The sequence below is a fragment of the Chenopodium quinoa genome, unplaced genomic scaffold (assembly GCF_001683475.1).
Source record: "Chenopodium quinoa cultivar QQ74 unplaced genomic scaffold, ASM168347v1, whole genome shotgun sequence".
In the NCBI taxonomy this organism is placed as follows: Eukaryota; Viridiplantae; Streptophyta; class Magnoliopsida; order Caryophyllales; family Amaranthaceae; genus Chenopodium; species Chenopodium quinoa.
The window spans coordinates 1061546-1082688 of record NW_018742558.1 but is presented as its reverse complement, the minus strand read 5'-3'; the positions used below and the strand labels follow the sequence as shown (position 1 = coordinate 1082688).

Genomic DNA, 21143 nt, shown 5'->3' with positions numbered 1-21143 from the left:
TTTTTTTAAGCTGTGTGACGCGACCGGGAGCTTTGTGCAATGGCCACGTGATCGGTTGAGGTTGGTAGGAGGGGTAAGTAAACACTACTTGTATGTAACTACTTGTATGTAACTAGATTAACATGTGCTTTGTGCAATGACCATGTTCTTTTATGCTACTAGATTAATATGGAAATTCAGTCTACTAAAAGGAAGAAGGTGGAGAAGCCAAAATCCAAGGAAGAAGGTCCTCCGAAGATGGAACAAGGACAAGTGTCGAAGAAGAGTTCGAGAGCTTCATGTACTCCACTGGTAGAAGCCAATGTCCTTAGGTCGCTTTCGAAAGCATGTACTTTTCTTCACAACCGTGTTAGTGAGTTGCCTACGGGTACACATATTCAAGTGAACTTGCCTAAGGCATTGTTCCACTATGATGAGGATGGGATCGCATACATTTCTAGAGAGGATGTGACGGAATTTCTAACCGGTTTCATGCTTAACATTTTCATCATTCAAACTTTCATGAGGTAAATTAACGAGACTATTTCTAAACATATTGTATTTTTGATATTTTTGTACCAAAACAATGCAACTAGTAATTACTTGCACACATTACTTTCTTTAAGGTCACTACAGGAGCTCCTTGCTAGTAAACCCGATGGTGAAGCAGCAGTTGGGTGGTTATGCCCCGAGCAGACCTCCGTAACCAAATGCTTTCATAACCCTCGTGATGTGATAGATTACCTTGAGCGGGGTATTAGAGAATCAATGCATGCGGGAAACAAGTTCATATTAGCCCCTTGCTTTGAGGAGTAAGTTTAAATATGTCACTCTTAATTTGTTTGTTAAGCATAGATGTTGACGCATAACAATTGATGGATTGATATTTGCTTTAATATATATGTAGTCTACATTGGAGCCTTATGGTGATTTGTGTTTCCAATAACACAATCTACTACTTTGACTCGGCTCGTATATGGCCACCAAGGAAGTTGCTAGTGAATAACCTATTGAATAGGTACATACCGCTTCCTATATATTGTTTTGTATCATCACCTAAGTGATTGAGTGGCTATGTTCCTAAATTGTTTGTTTTTTATTTTTTTGAAGTGTTATGAAGAAGTTGAATTGTCGTTCGGTTGCGGGTCCCACGTGGAAATATTCGAAGGTAAAGCCTTGATATATTGATTTATTTAATAAATTGCCTTGAGTTATGGCAATGCATGACTATTTTAACTTTGTGTCATGTTAGTGTGCGCAACAAGACAACAGCATTGACTGTGCCCTGTACGTGATGAGATTTATGCATGACATAGTCAATAGGTGCACTGAAGCCCAACACATTGAGGAGGTACTTGTTTTTACTTTTTTTCAGTTCGATTTCGGGTAAAAGTCGTCCTAAAACTAAGTAGAATGATAATTTGCTATGATTCCAAACATTAGACGCCTAAGACTAGTTGTAATTGACATGTTATGATAAAGAAATAGATCATTAGATAAGAAATGTAGAAATCGGGCAAAGTAGTAGTAAAATAGGCGATTTTGGGTAAAAGTCGTCCTAAAACTTAGTAGAATGCTAATTTGCTATGATTTCAAACATTAGACACCTAAGACTAGTTATAATTGACATGTTATGATAAAGAAATAGCTCATTAGATAAGAAATGTAGAAATCGGGCAAAGTAGTAGTGAAATAGGCGATTTTGGGTAAAAGCCGTCCTAAAACTTAGTAGAATGCTAATTTGCTATGATTTCAAACATTAGACACCAATTGACATGTTATGATAAAGAAATAGCTCATTAGATAAGAAATGTAGAAATCGGGCAAAGTAGTAGTGAAATAGGCGATTTCGGGTAAAAGCCGTCCTAAAACTTAGTAGAATGCTAATTTGCTATGATTTCAAACATTAGACACCTAAGACTAGTTGTAATTGAGATGTTATGATAGAGAAATAGCTCATTAGATAATAAATGTAGAAATCGGGCAAAGTAGAAGTCCAATAGGCGATTTTGGGTATAAGTCGTCCAAATACTTAGTAAAACCTTCTTCTGATGCGATTACAGACCTTAGACACCCAAGACTAGTTAATATGGGTCTGCTCTAAGGACAAATTAGGTCATTTGATACAAAATGCAGAAAATGGGAAAGTGAGCACCCGAGGCAACTACAGCACCCGAGGCAACAGCCTCGGGTTATGCCAGGCAGCTGCAAGCAGCCACCAGGAAACTGCAGCAGCCTAGGCAGCAGCAGCAGCAACCTAGGCAGCTGCACAGGCCGCTGCAGCAGCCACCAGGCAGCTGCCTTGCAGCAGTCGTTCAAGAAACCGAGCCGCTCCAAAAGCCAGCAGCCCGGGGAGTAATTTATTGGCCTATTCATGGCACCTCATGTTATTTTGTGTAATTTTTGCGTACTTGTTAGTGTATAAGCTAAATAAGTCACTTACGTCGATTTTTGTTAAAAATCGTACTAAAACTTAGTTGGGTGCTCATTTGATGTGATATCATAAATTACATGCCTAATACTAGGTATTATGGGCATGGTTTGAGAAAAAAAATTTCAAACGGAAAAAAATGTAAAAAATGGGCAAGTAGAAGTGGAATAGGCGATTTTGGGTAAAAGCCGTCCTAAAACTGAGTAAAATGATCTTTTGCTATGATTTAAAACAAAAGAAACCTAAGACTAGTTATAATTGACATGTTATGATAAAGAAATAGTTCATTAGATAAGAAATGTAGAAATCGGGCAAGTTAGAAGTCAAATAGGCGATTTTTGGTAAAAGCCGTCCTAAAACTTAGTAGAATGCTAACTTGCTATGATTTCAAACATTAGACACCTAACACTAGTTATAATTGACATGTTATGATAAAGAAATAGCTCATTAGATAAGAAATGTAGAAATCGGGCAAAGTAGTAGTGAAATAGGCGATTTTGGGTAAAAGTCGTCCTAAAACTTAGTAGAATGCTAAATCGGGCAAGTTAGAATGATGTTTGAAATATTTAACATATATACATTATTATTTTTTAATTATTAGTTTGAATTTTATGTAATATATGAATGATGTTAATGTTTGGTATTTTTTTCTTTCCAAAGGTTTATAAGATTCAAAGGGAAGGCCCTTTGACAAAGGAAGAAGTTGATGAAATTCGCGACATGTGGGCTTTTTTGTGACATTTGATGGCATCTAGGTAGAATATATAATATATATGTGTTAGTTAGATAATGAATGAGATTGAGTTTTTTTTTTTTATGAACAATTAATATTTAGTTACTATATCTTTTTTATTTTTATTAAATCCATATGTACATTATATTACTTATTTGTAATTAGTACTATATATTATTTATGAGTTTTATATATGTTATTATTATTATGCATTTTATTGTTATTGAATTATTATTATTCCAAAATTTGTAATATTTTTAATTAATTATTAATTACTAATATTAATTAATAATAATATTAATAATAATAATAATTTTTAAAATTACAGATTAATGTGCATATCAAAACAGGTCACTAATAATATTATTATTATTAATTGTTATATATATAAAAATAAAAAAAAATAAATAAAAAAAAATTACAAATGGCAAGCGGTTTTGGCGCCAAACCGCTTGCCTTCCCCCCAAATGGGAAGCGGTTCTGAACCGCTTGCCATTTACATGGCAATTGGCAAGCCCCTTAAACCCATGCGGTTCAGAACCGCTTCCCATTAGGGGGTTTGAACCGCTTCCCATAATGTTTTTTCTACTAGTGACGGTTTGGTACTTTACCAAAACAAGACAAGGATGTACTTCATATATATACTTGTATTGGTTTAAAATTCGTAAAATCTAGTAATCATAGCTGAGATGCTCAAGTAAGTACCTCAAAGTATAAGCTGGCATCTATGCCGCCTCCCACAGAGGAGTATGTGGTCTCTTTGAGAATGCAGCTGACCGATAACATCTTTAATGTCCATTCGATCTTGTGGCAATTCAGAGGAACATTTCACCCCAATCATGATCATTGTTGCTATGCAGTCGAAAACACATTTAGTAATGCCGCCTGGCCTTCTATCATACAAGTCCATGTTTCTTTCTTCAACATCATCAAACTTAAGCTTAGGATCTATGATCTCCAACAAATGATCAGCCAAACCTAACTCTGCAAACTTGTGCAGGCTCATATCTCCTTCGAATATCAAATCAGTGGGCTTCTTTCCGGTCATCATCTCTAGCAAAATGATTCCGTAACTGTACAGATCACCTGCTGCAGACACTGAAGATCCAAGGCCGTACTCTAATACCACATATCATCAATCATTACAAAGTTATCACTATTAGATGCAGAATAAACTTTTTTAAATATTAATTTGAGATAAGGTGGTGCAAATTTACCTGGAGCAGTATAGCCAACAGTTCCTCTAACTCCTACAGAGCTACTATTATAGAGTTGCTCAGATATTTCTGGAATAAGCTTTACCAACCCAAAATCTCCAACATGGGAAGTCATGTCATCGTCAAGCAAAATATTGGAGGGCTTCAGATCGCAATGGATGATAGAAGTACCAATGCCGTTGTGGATGTAGTCTAGGGCATGTGCTAAATCTATGGCAATATTTAACCTTTGTTGAAGGGTCAGATTCTGATACTGAACATCTTCTTCTGGATTTGAGTGTAACCATCTCTCAAGGCTCCCGTTTGACATAAGTTCGTAGACCAAAGCTTTGAAGACATTTCCCTGAAAGCCAATGCTAGAGCACGCAGTGATGACTCCCACAAGATTCCTATGGCGGATAATTCTCAAGGCCTCACATTCTGCTACAAAGCTCTTACAGGCTCCTCGACGCTGATTGTTAATCACTTTGATAGCAACAACCTTTTTTACTCCCTCAAGAAGGGTTCCTTTGTAAACAGCACCAAAACTACCTGAACCAATCATGTTCTCAGTAGAAAAACCATCAGTGGCTTTGAGAAGCATGTCATATGACACTTTTATGAATGGTTCCTTGAACAAGAGCCCTGAAACTGAAGCTTTGCTTCGACGTTTTGTACAAATCAGATAAAGCGATGTCACAATAGCTACCCCTACAAACACACATGCTACAATGGAGACTGCAACGATGACAACTGCAGGAGGCTTCCTTTTTCCCTTCAATGTAGGGCAGCTTGGTAATTTGAGCTGTGGAATCCCTCCACAAAGCTTTGGATTACCAACAATTGATATTGCACTAAGATTAGCAAAAACTCCTTTGGTTGGAACTCCGCCCTCAAGGTTATTGAAAGACAAATTCAGCAAAACCATGGAGGAGAAATTGAAGAAGTATTCTGGCACTTGTCCAGCCAACTTGTTAGATGAGAGATCGACAATATGAAGACCTTCCAAATGGCTAAAAGATGGAGGGATGAATCCTGAAAATGAGTTACCTTTCAAAGACAAATTTGTAAGAGCAACACATTCAGAAAGACTAGTTGGAATAGTACCGGAAAAATTGTTATTCGACAAATTCACAGTTACTAGATTCTTTAAGCCACCAATCTCTGAAGGCAGAGAGCCTTGCAGGTGATTATGGTCAAGAAAGAGGTGAAGTAACTCTGAAGCTTGGAAAAGCTGGTAAGGTACATTTCCAACTAGATTATTATGGCTGAGATAGAGGTATAGTAAACTGTTGCAATTACCAAGAGTAGCAGGTACCGTCCCTTGAAATTTGTTGTTCGACAAATCCAATTTACTCAACAAGGATAAATTTCCTAGGGACAAGGGAATACTACCAAAGAGCTGATTGTTTGAGAAAATTGTTTCTTGCAACCTAGTCATCTTACCAATGTCAGCCGGAATAGTTCCAGTGAATCGATTATCATTTAGATGAAGGTATTGTAGGTTCAAAAGACTACTCATCCCCAAAGGAATGTTTCCTGACAACTGATTGCTACTAAGATCTAGCCATCGGAGTTTGGTAGATTGATTGGCTACAGACAGAGGAAGCATCCCGCCAAAGTAATTTCCTGAAGACAACAAGATTTCAAACCGACTACAGTTCACTAGATTGTCTATGAAACTGAGATCGTCAGCTTCTCCTCTTCCATGGATGGCATCATATAGAAGTACCTGTGACAGGTTCTTCATATTTCTTTCATCCAGCATGAATTTTCCAGTAAAATCATTACAAACAAGACTAAGATATTCGAGGTTGGAAAGGTTAGACAATGAGATAGGAATAGCTCCTGAGAGTTGGTTATCTCCGATTTGAAACCATCGAAGTTGTGGGAAGTAGAAGCCAAGATTAGATGGAAGACTCCCAGTTAATTGATTAAAATTTAAAGAGAGTTTTTGGATCTTTGAGAGATCGTATAAAGAAGGAGGAATCTCACCAGAAAAGCTGTTACCTCCAAGTGCAAGAACTTGGAGGTCTTTGAACTTTCCTATAAAATTTGGGATTCTTCCTCGAAAACCAGAAGGTCCCTCTGTATCTGATCGTCCAGACAGGTACAATGCTGTTAACGAAGTTAAATTTGATAAAGGAGAAAGGTTATCACCTGTTAAGTTGTTGCAGTCAAGTCCGAGGACTTCTAGTTTGGACAACAAGGAAAGTTGGGAAGGAATATCTCCAGTGAGTTTGTTGTAACCCAACTCAAGATTTTTAAGCTGCATGCAACGAGAGATGTTTGCTGGGATTTTTTGTTCGAATGAATTGTGATACAGGTTAAGAGTTTGCAGCCTAGAAAGACGACCAACTTCAGGAGGAATATGGCCGCTGAAAGTGTTGTTTGTCAGTATAAGAGCATGTAGAAAACTCAGGTTTCCTACAAAAGGCGATAGACTCCCTACCAATTCTTTCTCAGTTAGATTCAGTACTGTCACTCTTTTGTGGCGACGGCCACATGTGACACCTTCCCACAGGCAAAAATTGGTAGACTCATTCCAAGAACTCAGCACTCTATGAGGATCTGAGGTTATCTTAGCTTTGATGGCTAACAATGCAACATGATCGGTCTCATTCCCTTTAGTGAAGGAATCAGAGATCGGAGTTGTTGGGATACCTAAGACAATTGTGTTTAGAACATACAACAAGCGAAAGATGGTGAAGAGAGGCATTATTTTTGACATTGGTTTATAGTCGTAAATGTCTAATAACTAATGAATATTATTGCTACTTGCTACTCCGTATGAGTATATGACTCTGATGAGCTATTTATAGGCATGTGTACACGGTGCACACGTTAGAATTTTAGAGTATTTACACGGTATGATCTATAAGTTATGATGTATGAATTTAATCGTTAATAAAGGAAGATTAAGCTATTATTTGTGTCTCTTGAGACTTATTGTTTTTAACAACTACAACTAGATATTAATTTCCAATTAGTATGCCTCTATGACATATCAATGGGGTTTTGGTTAATGATAAAGACTAAGAATGGAGGTCAATGTATGATAGGTTGTAGGTTCGAATCCACCTCCCTTATTTGTATGTACATTTTACAACAACAATTACAAAAGAAAATCTTATAAGCCATTAGTTCAGATATTGCTTCAGTCAAGTGTGAATTCATGCCTAGAATATTATATCACCAAGTCCACATTATTATTAATCTGTTCTTCATAAGTATCTTTGATATTTGCTATTGTAATCAATAAATCACAATATGATTTGTGTACATCATGACGGGATATTTTAATACAGTATTTGGTTTCAAAAAATTTAATACAGTATTTGACAAAATTATTATTTTGTTTTAATACAGTAGCAATAAGTAAATCTTTAAGAATCTATGATAAGATAATTTGAAAGAGGGGATGTGGAAAATCTGAAAGTCATAGCAGGCTTATATTAAATAACTTGGTACAGAACGTTGAATAAAGGTTATAGTAAATGAATTGTTCTGAGTCCAAGTCTTTGTACATGATTATCACTATAAAATTCTACTGTAATAATTTATAGTTTAACTGGACAAAGCAAAGATCACAATAGAGAAAATGAAGATCACATTGAAGAAAGTAAAGATTACAAAAGAAAAAGTGAAGATTACGATGGAAAAATGAAGATTATTTACTGAGAGTAAAAATCACGAAGGAGAAAATGAAGATCGCGATAGAACGAAGAAATAATCCCAAGTCTTTTTTTTTCAATAATATAAATACTTTCTTAGTTGTTTCCTAAACAAGTTTAATTTATGATTTTATAATTTAGTATTGGAAGTTATTATCAACTTTATACCTATGTAAAGAAATGTTAGATTTAGGGTATGTTCACATTTACTTAATTTCAGTTCGGTTCAGTTCACTTCAGCTCCAATCAGATCACTTCAGCTCCTATTTTCCCTTTCTCATAAAATATTCATTTTAGCTCAGCTAGTTCAGTTTAGTTCAGCTCAGTAAATGTGAACAGACCCTTATTAGGAATTATTGTTTATGAATTTTGATTGATTAAGGAGGATAAGATAAATTTATTTCTCATGTTTTTGTGAATCCATGATTTTGTATTTCTTCTATTTTCAATTTTTTTGCTCTTTCATTTACTCACTTTACTTACTCTTTTTCCAAACTCTTATAGGGGGCGTTTGGTCCACGGAATATAGGTATGATGTATGGATTTAGAATGACTAAAACCCATAACATATGTTTGGTTGTCAAATGTAAGATTTTTAAACCCGTACCTCAAATCCATGACTCCATGAAGTATGGGATTTAGAAACCTTAGGGAGGAGAGTTTAGCCTATTCCATTCCCTTAGGTATTAAATAATTAGAGGAAATAGTGGGAGATTTCATTCCAAAATTGAACCAAATACATGTTATTAACTATTAAGTATTAAGTTTCCAACTCAATACCCCCTTAATCTCATTCCTAATTCCAAACCCATAGTTGTTTGCGAACCAAAAGTTCCCTTAAATAATGGTTTTGTTATGTCCATTTCTTTAAATCGTATAATTCTTTACGACGATTTAGGTTAGCCGGCCTCAAATCATTTTAGGACTAAGGCTTTGTTGTTGTTATCGTCAACCAAACAACCATTCCATTTGCAAATTCCCATGGATTTCTAAAGATTAGCCAAACAAACTATAATTAAAAAGATTCTCTCTTCTTTGAAGTAATTGTTGCTATATTACATAGGCTGTGTCCTTTCTCTCCTCCCTTCTGATCCCCTCTCATCTCTCCCTCCTCTATTCCTCTAAGGTCTTAAAATCTTTTGGTCATTTAGGCCAAAAACGGTCTAATATATTGTCTTTTCCTTTGTTTTTGCTTTAAATTATATGGAGTACATATTTCCATTCCTTAGACATCTCTTTGAGCTAAGAAGATCAGCGAGCTATAAGCATTAAAGCTCAACCAGAAAGTAGTAGCAGTGCTAACAGAGTGAACAATCGATTCGCCCCAATCATGATACTCCCTTCCTTCATCATATTAAAATTTCAAAATGCGAAAAATTGCCTGCTACCATTTTTATTTGCGAGAGATCTTGAATCTCTCTCTATAAGAAGCTATTGTGACTATGCAAATCATAAATATTTGCTTCATTAAATCATTATGTATGAAAGAGGCAGACTCATAGTCAGCACCTAGTCTGATATAGTATAACATATAATTGTGTGTTACAAACTTTGACAGCTATAGTACAACAATCAAATAGGTCGTAACTGACCTAAATGACTAAAAAAATCACTCTAGTGAATTCCTCACAAATCAATAGCACATCAGTAACAATCACAGTTTTTCACGTTCATTTAGCCGTGTCACCTTGATCACCATTCGTGTGTAAAGGTGTCAATTGTGGTCATACTGAAGCTTGTAACATAGGTTCAAACTTCTCAACAAATTGTGGAATTGAAAGAACAAACTTATAACTCTAATTTGTATAAATAAGGGCACGTTTTAAGCACTTAGACTTTTATCTAGCCAGCTTACATCATTTGCTTTTCAATTCTCAACTTTAGATAGCAGTGCAAGGTGAAGCAAGGACATGAATGACATAAAAACAATTTGTTGAGTAGGCAGTACCAAAAAGTCATTGGACTCATAATGAAGCAAAACCTGCATTTCACTAATTTCACTTTGAATTCCTACTAGTATCCTACTTCCTCCGTTCTTTATTACTTGACCCGCTTTGACTTTTACACTATTCACCACCCCTCCTTTGATCGTCTTTTGTGAATAATATGCAAGGAAAAATATATTCACGTATGATCTTTTTGGATTCGTCTCAATAAGTACTATCATAATATATAACTTTTATAATTTTTACTTATGGGGAGTTTAAGTTATTGATCGTTAAAGTTTTGCATTGGTAAGCGTGATAAAAAAAACAAGTCAAGTAAAAAAGAACAGAGGAAGTAGATAATATCTCACTTTTCAAAAACCAAAAAGAAAAAAACATATACGGAATAACTAGAAAGAACAGTTGCCATACCTTCACCAGTATCCTTTACCATACGATAAATATAGAAGTTCTGCAGCCGGAAAAAATCCATACACAGTGCAGTTCTAGAATAGCCCAAAACCACCAAGCATATCAGATCTTTTATATTTCTGCCATCAATATCTTTGAGATGATCTACAACTGACTGAGGTGGTATAAATTTTTTTCTTATTTCTTTTCCCATTGTAAAATATATGTACACAGGCAGAGATACTTAGACTCTAGAGTAATGCCGCAAGCTAAAGGACTAGTCTAACCAAAATCTGTGATATTTTCATCCTTCAAACAATGAGGGTAAGATGAAATTACATTCTCTATTCTACAACAAATATATTCCAATAATAACAATTTTAAAGCACCCCAAAATCAAGAAGCTGTTGTGATCCATTCATCACCTTGTAGAAAATTCTGTACAGAAAAGGTGAAGATGTGTTCGGCAGGAATTTGTCTACTCCAAGGAACTCTGTTAGACAAACCAGCACCGGGACCGGTATTTCCAACCTCCCCATAGTAGAGAGTAGACAATGCAAAATCTCCAGACCATGGAAGCCAGCCAGCAGGGGTGATGAGAGCTTCCATGTTGCTGTTGATGTAAACTGTCCGAGAATACATCTTCCATGGCCTCCCTAAGTAATTCTTGTGCTTGCTAGGCTTACTGTTGTAAAGTTTCATGTACTCCTCTGTTCCATTAATGTGGCAACCCTGAAAGGCAAACCCTGTGGTTTGGGCTGGGTCTGTTCTTCCATGGGCAGATATAGCATTGGTCTCACCACTCGCAGGTTTAAGTTGGCGAGGACGGACTAGAATGGTGCAGTCCTGGAAGATGGCAGCTGCATTGCCAAAGATAAAGTCGACATTTCCTTCAATTCGACATGATTTGAAGAGCTGTCGGAGGGAATGGACATAGATGGTGTCCTGGTTACCAAGGAATTCACAGTTTTCAACGTAAGAGAAGTCACTGTCTGAACGGAAGGCTACAGCTTGGTGAGCATCTGGTCCTGCCGTATTTTGAATAGTAAGACCACTGGCCATGAATCCATCACCAAGAACACCTGCAATAAGAACACATCAGTTCATGCTCCCATTTGAAAAAGGCTGCAAAAACACATCATATTACTCTTGCAGCTTCACAGACACAAAAGCATAATAAGTACACATAATTACATATGAGTAAATGAGTAGGAAAACACAATAGTCAGATTTCCAATATAACTCACATCACATATCTCCTTTAATATGTACCAAGGATCTGTAATAATCATCAGGCAGATACAAGACAAACCACTAACTCTAGATCATTGATGCTTCAGAAAAAAGCATTTGCAAACAAACAACCCATGCATGGACCTACAATGTTGTAAATGAGTATATATGAATGCTTCTGCAATGATCATTAACATTAATTGCCTAGCCACATACTCTAGTTAAGCCCAGCTACCCATTACTCGGGTTAGATATTTAAGGAGACAGGGCATGTGAAGTTTTCTTGCTACTACACACTAGTACTGAGTATCATGAATTGGGCCAGTGACTATTTATCACATTCCACATCAGGATGGCGACACTAACAGCGTCAATATTTGGTACCACTTCCCAATCTAAGGTAGTATAACTTAATCAAGTGAAACTTACCAAACAATTGCATAACAGATTCCTAAATCTAAATTAGTATATAACTTAAATAGCCATGATTATCTTTCAATGAATGCCCATAACTTCCAGATAGGAGACTAAATTCAAATTAATACTCAGTTTATTCAGCCCAATTCAAATAATTACTAAGTCACCATCTATGTTTACTTCGACTCAGCTAAAAGTGTTGGACAAGGGTACATGTCCAAGTGTTATGCTGTGCCAATATCCGAGTGTCATAAATCCAATACATATATTTTAGGTTAAACGAAGAGTCATTACATAATTCAACATCAACAGATTCAAAACTACTATACATAATAAAAATTAGATGCAATTTCTCACACAAACAAATAAAGAAGACAAGAAGTCAAGAACTCTAAAAAGTCTAGAACACCTTTTAACCTAACACCAACATCAATGCATGCATAATTAGAAAATCATCAACTTAAGCCCCATAATAATACTAGAATAATCAACTCACCGACAGTAGCAGTATTATAGGTGGTGATCCCCTGTATCCCAGTGCTCAAAGAACCAGTAATGACAGTTTTACCCATGCCATCCCCCAAAAACACCAAATTCTTTTTATTAAAAGGCACCCTCACTATCTCATCATAAACACCTTCCTTTATCTTGATCACATACTTCTTCCCTCCATCCAAATTCTCCGGCGCCCCATCCACCGCGTCCTGCAACTTCTCGTACTTACACCCTCCTCCAGCACACACCGTTGCATCCGCCTCCTTAAAAGAACTCGACAACGACCCAAACTTCAGAGTTACTGACTCCGACCCCGACACAACAGGCTCCCAGAACCCGTCCCGCTCAGTACGAGGTGGGGTCCATGAGGCCAGATCAGGCCCTAGCGCGTCCAGCGCACGCAGCATGCTGAGCGCGTTGCTGGTTGATGTGATCAAGACGGTATCGAAAAACGACATCGTCCCGTTCACTGCGGCTGAATCATTGACGTACTTCAGACCTGTAAAACATCATGTGTTACAGAGATGTTACATAAACATCAACTATAATTTCTTACGCATAAAACACCTTATTGAAAACAGCTAACTACTTCGTATTACATATCTATCACCCAACCATCCAATCGTAAATCATCCACAATATTTTATTAACGTTAAAAACTTTCTTCATTTGTTGCGACATTTATAAATCTGTACTGTCCAAGTCGTTTTCATTTGACCACCTCGTTGATACTCTGTATTTAAATACTTAGCAAAATACAGGCAATGCTGTTAAATTTGCCTCAATTTATACTTCACAATACCAAATTTTTATTATGTAAAATACAGAGTAAAAATCTGAGAAAAATACAATTTTATCATCTTCATAAACAACCTATTTGACAAACTGGTTCTCCGTAAACAAAAAGCAAAAAATGTGCACTATTCATGATAAAACCACTAACTACTGAAACCGCTAATAACCATTAAACGAGTACCTCGGAAAAAATCTAACAATTTAGAATTAAACAAATTTAATAGAGTTAAATGTATAATGAGACGTAATTGAATTACCTGACCAACAGTCATACTGATAAGAAAGCGCAGCGCTACCCAATGCACGTGCGTCCTTAAGCTTCCCACGTGCCAAAGCATCCTCCGCGGCAGAACTCCGAGCCTGAGAATTCCCCAAAACCTCAAGACACGTTTGGGCGGCACGTGAGCGGTTAGGATTATGAGCCGAAGCGTCTAGAATCTCCTGGACCATAGCCTGACCCGTTTTAAGATTCTGGGTCGAGACCTGAAACGCCAACTGAATTATCCCAGCCGGGGTCGGATCCTTCGAAGCCCGACCCGCTAACATGGATTGACACGCATCAGGAAAACGGGTCGCCCGGCAAGCCTGGCGGATTGAAGGTTGAATGTCGGAGAATTGAACACGGGGATTCTTGGGGTGGCGGTGGGCGGAGGAGAGGGAGGAGAGAGAAAGAAAGAGGAGGAAGAAAAGAGAGAAAGCCATTGAAAGAAGGAGAAAGAGTATTTTCTTGTAATTATTGTTGTTGTTAATTTGGTGGGGTTTAAAATGGGGGTAAGAATTGAGAAATGGGTTGGCATTTATAGGATTTCTGGTAAAAGGAGTTGTCATTTATGAATAAAATTAAATGAGGAAATAAGCCAGATTTGGAAGGGTGTGATATTGGAATATGAATAGGAAAATAAAAAATGGGTTGATTAGATTAGATATAATATGATTTAGATTTAATTAAGGAGGTATTGATTTTTGAATGTGGCTGGTAATTAAAGGTGGATTTGAGTGGGGATTAATGGGGAGTGAGTGTGAACAAGTATGGGGGAGTTTGTGGAAGACAGAGTGTTTGAAAATTGTTAGGGGGGTTATTTTTTTAACTGTTAAGAGTCACGGGATGAGAGAAAAGGAGAATGGGGAATTCGGGAATGACGTAAGCGATCACGGGAGTGGGAAGAGATGGAATAATGGGAGTACTGGTAGGAGTATTAATTTTTGTATTTGTGATGCTAGTGTTTGGAGGAACTAGAAATGGAGGAAAGTTATGCATTTACTAATTCATAACATTCATTAAAATATTATAAAAATACATGGTAGAGAGAGATATGAAGAGAGAGGCATGTAAGTGGACCACACCTATTTTTTGGTCGGATTGTATCACGTGATGGGGGACCACATGCTTATTGTTCCACTGAAAGTTTATATAGTACCATTGAATCCTTAGTAGTACTATTTACGCATAAATTTAGTACAACTGAATGCATATATAATCCCATTATGTGCACATATAGTCTCACTATATATTCAATAGTACCATTTGATCATCCAATGATATCAGAATATTTATTCGTTTGTACATATGCATAATTACATGAATACCCTTTGTTATGCATTTCTAAATGCCTAACATTCCTCCCTTTAAAATTCCTCCTAGTGTTTGTTTGTTGTTTGTCGTTTGATTATGGTATTGGTAGATTCAATATATGGGGGGCCATCATATGTAATCGGGGTGCGCCTTCTCTGCATAAGCATAACTGCATTTAGGCTTAGATGAGTTAGATCCGTCTTGCAGAGTTGCAGCTTCTTTTGCCTATTAAAAAATTGATTTACATCACCTTTTTGGCTATCCTACATCCCAATTTGGCTATTTTTCCGATTTTATAAAAATAATTGTAACTGTTTGATTTTGCAATTTTTAAGTTAAAATGAACTACTATCTCTGTTTTCGACACATTTGAATTATAAGTGAAATGCTAAATACCGCCCTCCATAATTATCACCACCGCCATCATATCAAGCAAACGGACAATTTTACCCTTACTTACATTTTTTCTTATTTTCTTTCTCTAACAATAATTCACAACCATTACAACCACTACCTTCGACACCGGATAGACACGACGAGGGCGAATGTCAAGGAAAAATGGATGGTGATAATGGTGGCTCGACGGAAAATGAACCGGGGACACCAACTTCCGATGGTTGAAATTTGAAATGTTGATTGGAGAAACTGGCTGATGACGGTCAACCAGAGTTAAAAACTAATTGTACGGTGACCGATTTTGGCCTCCGGCTACCGTGGACGATAACCAGATTTGGCCTCCGGTTACTGTGGACGGTAACCGATTGTGGCCTCCTGTTACCATACAATCAAATAAAAATTTAAAAAAAAAAACGAAAAAAATGGTGGCTTGTAGGCGTCGTTCGAAGTGCGCCTACGTTAAAGCATGTGTGAATATGCTTGGCACTCATAGGAAGTGGGAATTGACATTACGATTAGGGACAAGGAAAGTAGGGAGCCGCCAACAAGTTTTTAAGGAACTTGTAAACCGTTCACGGATCATTTAAGGCAACCACGAATAAAGGGACAACGATAGGCAACAACGATTGACCCGTGAAAGTTACACCCCATTCATAATCCATGAGACTACTAACTCCATATGGTTCGGAACCACGAAAAGAGGATCGGGGATGATGGTACGAAGTGAGTCATGGAGTCACATTCGCCCGTATTGTCCTCTACTCGATTCTTATAGTGAAAAGTGATTCTTGCGATCTCAAAGGCATACAAACAAAATATTCAATTTGCTCCAAACTATTATTAAGCTAAATTGGTTGAATATTAATGCAACATATAATTCTAAAATATTTATGATCACTTGATTAAACAACAAGATTAAAAAGGAATCTAAACCGATTGTCCAAATTATCTTATTAGGCGTGATTTTCAATTACATATTCCCTTTAAACATGCAATATGCATGGTGATCATAATAATAGAAGAATAAACATTAATATTGGAAGCAATTTAACAATAATATCTTGAGTCAAATCAAGTAATAATAATAATAACCATAATCATGATATTAGCAATATTAAAATAAAATAAGAGTAATTAAGTGAATCAATTACTCACTTTTCGCACTTCTTTATATTGCTACATCATGAATAAATTGTTAGTAACTTCAATAAAAAAAATATAAAGTAAATGAAAATTAAATTAAATTAAATAAAAAGTAGAGTTGATTTGGTCCAAACCCTCAGTTATTTGTATCTTTCACGCCTTGGTTTAAGGACGGAACCTCGGGTTAAGTATAGACTCCTTGGAGCGCTTAGGGGAATTATTATGGAAGAATAAGGAGGCTAGAAATTAGGTTAAAAAGGGAGAATAGAATGATTTTTGGTGTAAGGTGAGAGAAGATGATTATTGGTGCCCCTAACTGCAGAAAGGGGGGTCCTATTTATAGGGAAAATGAGCAGAGGGAACACGCGGAATCCTAAAAAGATAAAAACCCTAAAAATAACACCGTTTCACGGCAAAGAGCACCGTGACACGGTGCCAGGCACCGCCAGACGGGGGAAGGTCCCGTGACACGAGGGAAAACTGAGTGACGCGGGAAATAATTAAGTTACGGGAAGTGAAAACGCGTTTAGGGATTACGCGGAGAAAACACGGAGCAATCCCGTGTCACGGGATGTGCACCGTGACACGGGAAGAAATGTCGTGAAACGGCATTTTCCATCGTGGCACAGTGCAGTATGTCGTGTCACGGTGTAAAAAGTACGCGGAAATTACACGGAATATCCCCGTGTCACGGAACGGGCACCGTGACACGGTGCAAAATCCCGTGACACGGTGGATTAAATGCGCAGAATTACACAAAAAGGGCACCGTGTCACGGGAATAAGCCCCGTGACACGTCAGCATTTGCCGCGTCGCGGCATTTTAGCTGCTGCGTGGTAATTTCAGTTTTTTTACCCATTTTTAAAATAATCATAACTTTTGATCTGTAACTCGGAATAAGGCATATAATATATCATTGGAAAGCTTATCAAGTCCAATTTCCAACCAAATTATAATCAAGTCAAAATAATTTGTAGATTTTAAGATATGGCTATTTTAGTGGAAGGATTTCGATTTTAGGCCGAGTTTAATTAGTGTTTTGCTCATATCTTTTTCGTTATAGCTCGGAATTGGGCTTATGATATATGGTTGGAAATCTTATTTAAAGGCCTATCCAAAAAAAATAATAATTTTATCAAAATTTTATATCCATAAGATCAGTTTCTCTCAGTTTTGCGATGTGGACACGAAAAGTGGAAAACGGGTTATGGTTTAGGGAAATGAGCTAGAAATTGGATTGATTCATGAAATATATTGGATAGAACATGGATTTAAGCACTCCAAAGATTAAATAATCAACTCTACCAATAATGGCGGTGAAAGGTATTCGTCAAGGGGTTTGGTTTTGGGGAGACATTTTTAGGTGTCTACATGGCTGGTAATCGGAGGTGAAAACCGGTTACCGGCTGCGGTCAACCGGATGTGGTCGCCTGTTACCATTTACTGGCAACCGATTTTCATCTCCTACACCAGCCAACAGAGTTTTTAAAAAAAAATGAAAAATCGCAAAACATACCTTTTTCCACCCATTATGTCGCTGCTGCTGCCTAAGGACACGTCGCCGCCGCCGTCGTGCCACCTCTTTTTCCTGAGGTCGTCGCGCCGCCTCTGCTGCCTGAGTTTGCACGCGCCGAGAGCTTCCCGGTAAACCAAAAAAAGGTTGTGTGGAAAAAGATGGGTGGTGGGGTGTTTCTGGAGAGGAAAAAATGGAGGAAAATGGGTTAGGATTTAGTAAGGACAGGATTGGCATTTTACTTCAAATGATGGCGATTTTGATAAATTTGGAGGGCGGTATTTAACACCCCCCAATATAATTGTAATAGTATATCTTTATGTGTGTTAAGTTTGACCTTGTTAATTATCTTGAAACAAATAAACTAGTTCATTAATGCAGGAGCAAAGTGTTCCAAAATGTGCATATAAGAAAATTTTTGACGGATAATGATTAAGCCACACTTGTTCTACATCAAAAGACACTAACTTAGGCCTTGTTTAGTTCGCCTTTTATTTACTTATCTGATCTTAATTATCTGCTCTGATCTGATCTGTTCTAGTAAGATCTGATCTGAATGTCATATTTGACCAAACTTTAACTTTAAATGTACTATAACCTGTACGGAAAAAATATATCAAGTGGGGTTTTGTTAAAATCGTCTAATGTGTATTTTATTAATATATGTGATTTTCAGAATTGTTTTCATCATGAAATTAGAGATATTTAGCGATAAAAAACTACACATAAAACTCTGATCTAATCTGAACTTATTTTTTGATCTGATCTGAACTTATTTTTTCTGATCTGATATGATCTAAACTTTTTTTTTTCAAATAAGTAAAAATAAGGTGAACTAAACAAGGCCTTAGTGAGGTGATGTACAACTATGTTACCCTCCCTTTCAACATGAGATCAAGGAAGCGAATTAAAATTACAATTAATGTACATAATATTTTCTATGACACTATCAAATTATGAAAAACTGATGATAGTCCTTTGCATTATTTATGCAATCCACTTACTTTCAATTAAATACTTCACAACTAGTGTGTGGTCCGGGCAATATCTCGCGTTGTTACTTTGAATAATTGTAATTAAATAGAAATGTTCATGCATTATTATTGATTCATTTATAAAAAAAAATTCATAAAACATTTGAATAAATTATTTATGGAACAGTTATTGACTAATTTTATAATCCTTCAAATATAATTTATAATATAATGAAAATAAATACATAATTATTATTAAAATGATCAGATAACAAACTAATATTAATTTATAACCATAGTTAATAATTTTTCTTGTATGCATTCTCGACGAGCATTATTAGCAAATAATAGAATCGATTTTTGTAAGAATTGCAATTATATATATATATATATATGAGCCAAGTATAAACTTATGATTAATCGAGATGAGATGATAAGACTTCGAATGCATATTTTTTTGCTTGTGAGCTCAAATCTCATGATAGACATTTTTCATTAGAAATATGCATATAGTTGAAAAAAGACATGGCGAGGGTGCCATGTGAATAATTATAGATTAAGGAAAGTACAGTCAAATGGGGTCTTATTAGATTCGTTTCAATTTATAGGGTTGCCCAAAATGATTATCCAATGTGTTTCAATCCGGAAAATTAAATAAAATTTCTATCTGAATTCAAAACGAAAATCTCATCCTATTCGATCTTTATAAACTGTATTGGATATTTTTTAAAAAGATATTTTGGATATCCGATTTTTTTTAAAAAAATAGATGGTTATCCAATATTTTAATTTTAAAAAATTAAAATTAGATTTTTGAAAATTTTCAATTTGAATCAAATCAAATTTTTGAAAAAATTCAATTTAAATAGATCCAAATCTGATTCAACCCCCCCCCCCCCCAAAAAGATTGGATATTCGAAATTTCAAAATATATTAATCAAATCATGAATTAGGGTAATCGATTTGGATCTGTAATGCCCCGTATTTTTGAAACGTATTTCTAATTAATTAATTTATTAGTATTCTCTTAAAAGGGTATTTTACTAATTTATTTTACTATTTGGATTTTGGAGCCAAAATTATAATTGAATTTTGGCGCAAAAAGTATTTTAAAACTCAATTATTATTTTTGGATTTTGGATAAGATTTATAATCCATTTATTTATTTTAAAAACCAGATTATTTATATATATTTTGGATATTTTAATTAAAAAAAATTACATTTTCTTATTTAATTTAAAAGGGCTGAATTTCCCTAATTAATTAGCTAAGATATTCGGATTTTCTAAGTAGAAAATCTTATTTTTCTTAGTTAAATTAATTAGTGAATAATTGGTATTTTCCTAATTAATTATTTTATACAAAATATATTATTTACACAATAATTTTTAAGCCTAAAATCTAGCAAAATAATTTCCAAAATACTAATATGGTCCAAAAATTTGGAGCTATGGAAGCTCAAAATTTTCGTCCACTTTGGTTGGATTTTGGGTGATTTACTTTGATAAATTGTATTTTTAATTTTCTCCTTAAAATCTCTTATTTTCCTTAATTTTATTTTTCATCTCACAAAGATTTAATCATCTTATTTTCCTACCTTATTTCATCTTTAAGTAAAAATGACAGAACAAAAAGCTGAAGCAAATCAAAACAATGAAATCTTCAAGTCTAACTACAATGGACACTTACAATTACATGGCTACAGAGGCTGGAGGAGAACATAATGTAGGTCATAGTGTTGTAGATCACCTGAATTTCTGCTCAAGGTTAAGAATGGAACAAATTGAGGCTGAAGATGCTCAAACTTTAGTGAACATTTTAAATCAGGAACAATCAGAGAATCCAAACTTTTTTTTAGAGTGAAGTTTAACAAGGAAGAATTTCCAATATCTTTTGGAGAGATTCAATGATGCTAGAAGACTATAGGATATATGGAGATGTGCTTGTCTTTGATACAACATACAGAACCAACAGATATAATCTTATATGTGCTCCATTTGTTGGAATAAATAATCACTAGCATAATTGTATGTTTGCATGTGCTTTTATTGGGGATGAAAAAACAGATTCATTTGTGTGGCTACTAGAAACCTTCTTGAAAGCTATGGAGAATAGAACACCAACTTCAATATTCACTGATCAGGACCAAGCAATGGCAAATGCAATTGAGCAGGTAAAAGATTTATATTGACATTTTATAGATTTTAAACTCTGACAATAATGTTTTCCTTTTTCCCATAAAGTTACCCTTTTAA

The 21143-nt window shown here is 35.7% G+C and overlaps 2 protein-coding genes across 2 annotated transcripts; both read right to left on the bottom strand.

Annotated features, from left to right (window-relative positions):
* Positions 1 to 3849: 3849 nt before the first annotated feature.
* Positions 3850 to 10563, bottom strand: LOC110720550 (probable LRR receptor-like serine/threonine-protein kinase At3g47570). Its single transcript, XM_021899587.1, has 3 exons — positions 10371 to 10563; positions 4361 to 7003; positions 3850 to 4262 (listed from the first exon to the last, which is right to left on the bottom strand). Exons 1-3 carry the CDS (start codon positions 10561 to 10563, stop codon positions 3850 to 3852), a joined length of 3249 nt encoding a protein of 1082 aa, XP_021755279.1.
* Positions 10527 to 14304, bottom strand: LOC110720582 (probable pectinesterase/pectinesterase inhibitor 51). Its single transcript, XM_021899624.1, has 3 exons — positions 13547 to 14304; positions 12496 to 12993; positions 10527 to 11431 (listed from the first exon to the last, which is right to left on the bottom strand). The coding sequence occupies exons 1-3, from the start codon at positions 14115 to 14117 to the stop codon at positions 10746 to 10748; spliced, it is 1755 nt and encodes a 584-aa protein (XP_021755316.1). The 5' UTR covers positions 14118 to 14304; the 3' UTR covers positions 10527 to 10745.
* Between the last annotated feature and the right edge of the window lie 6839 nt (positions 14305 to 21143).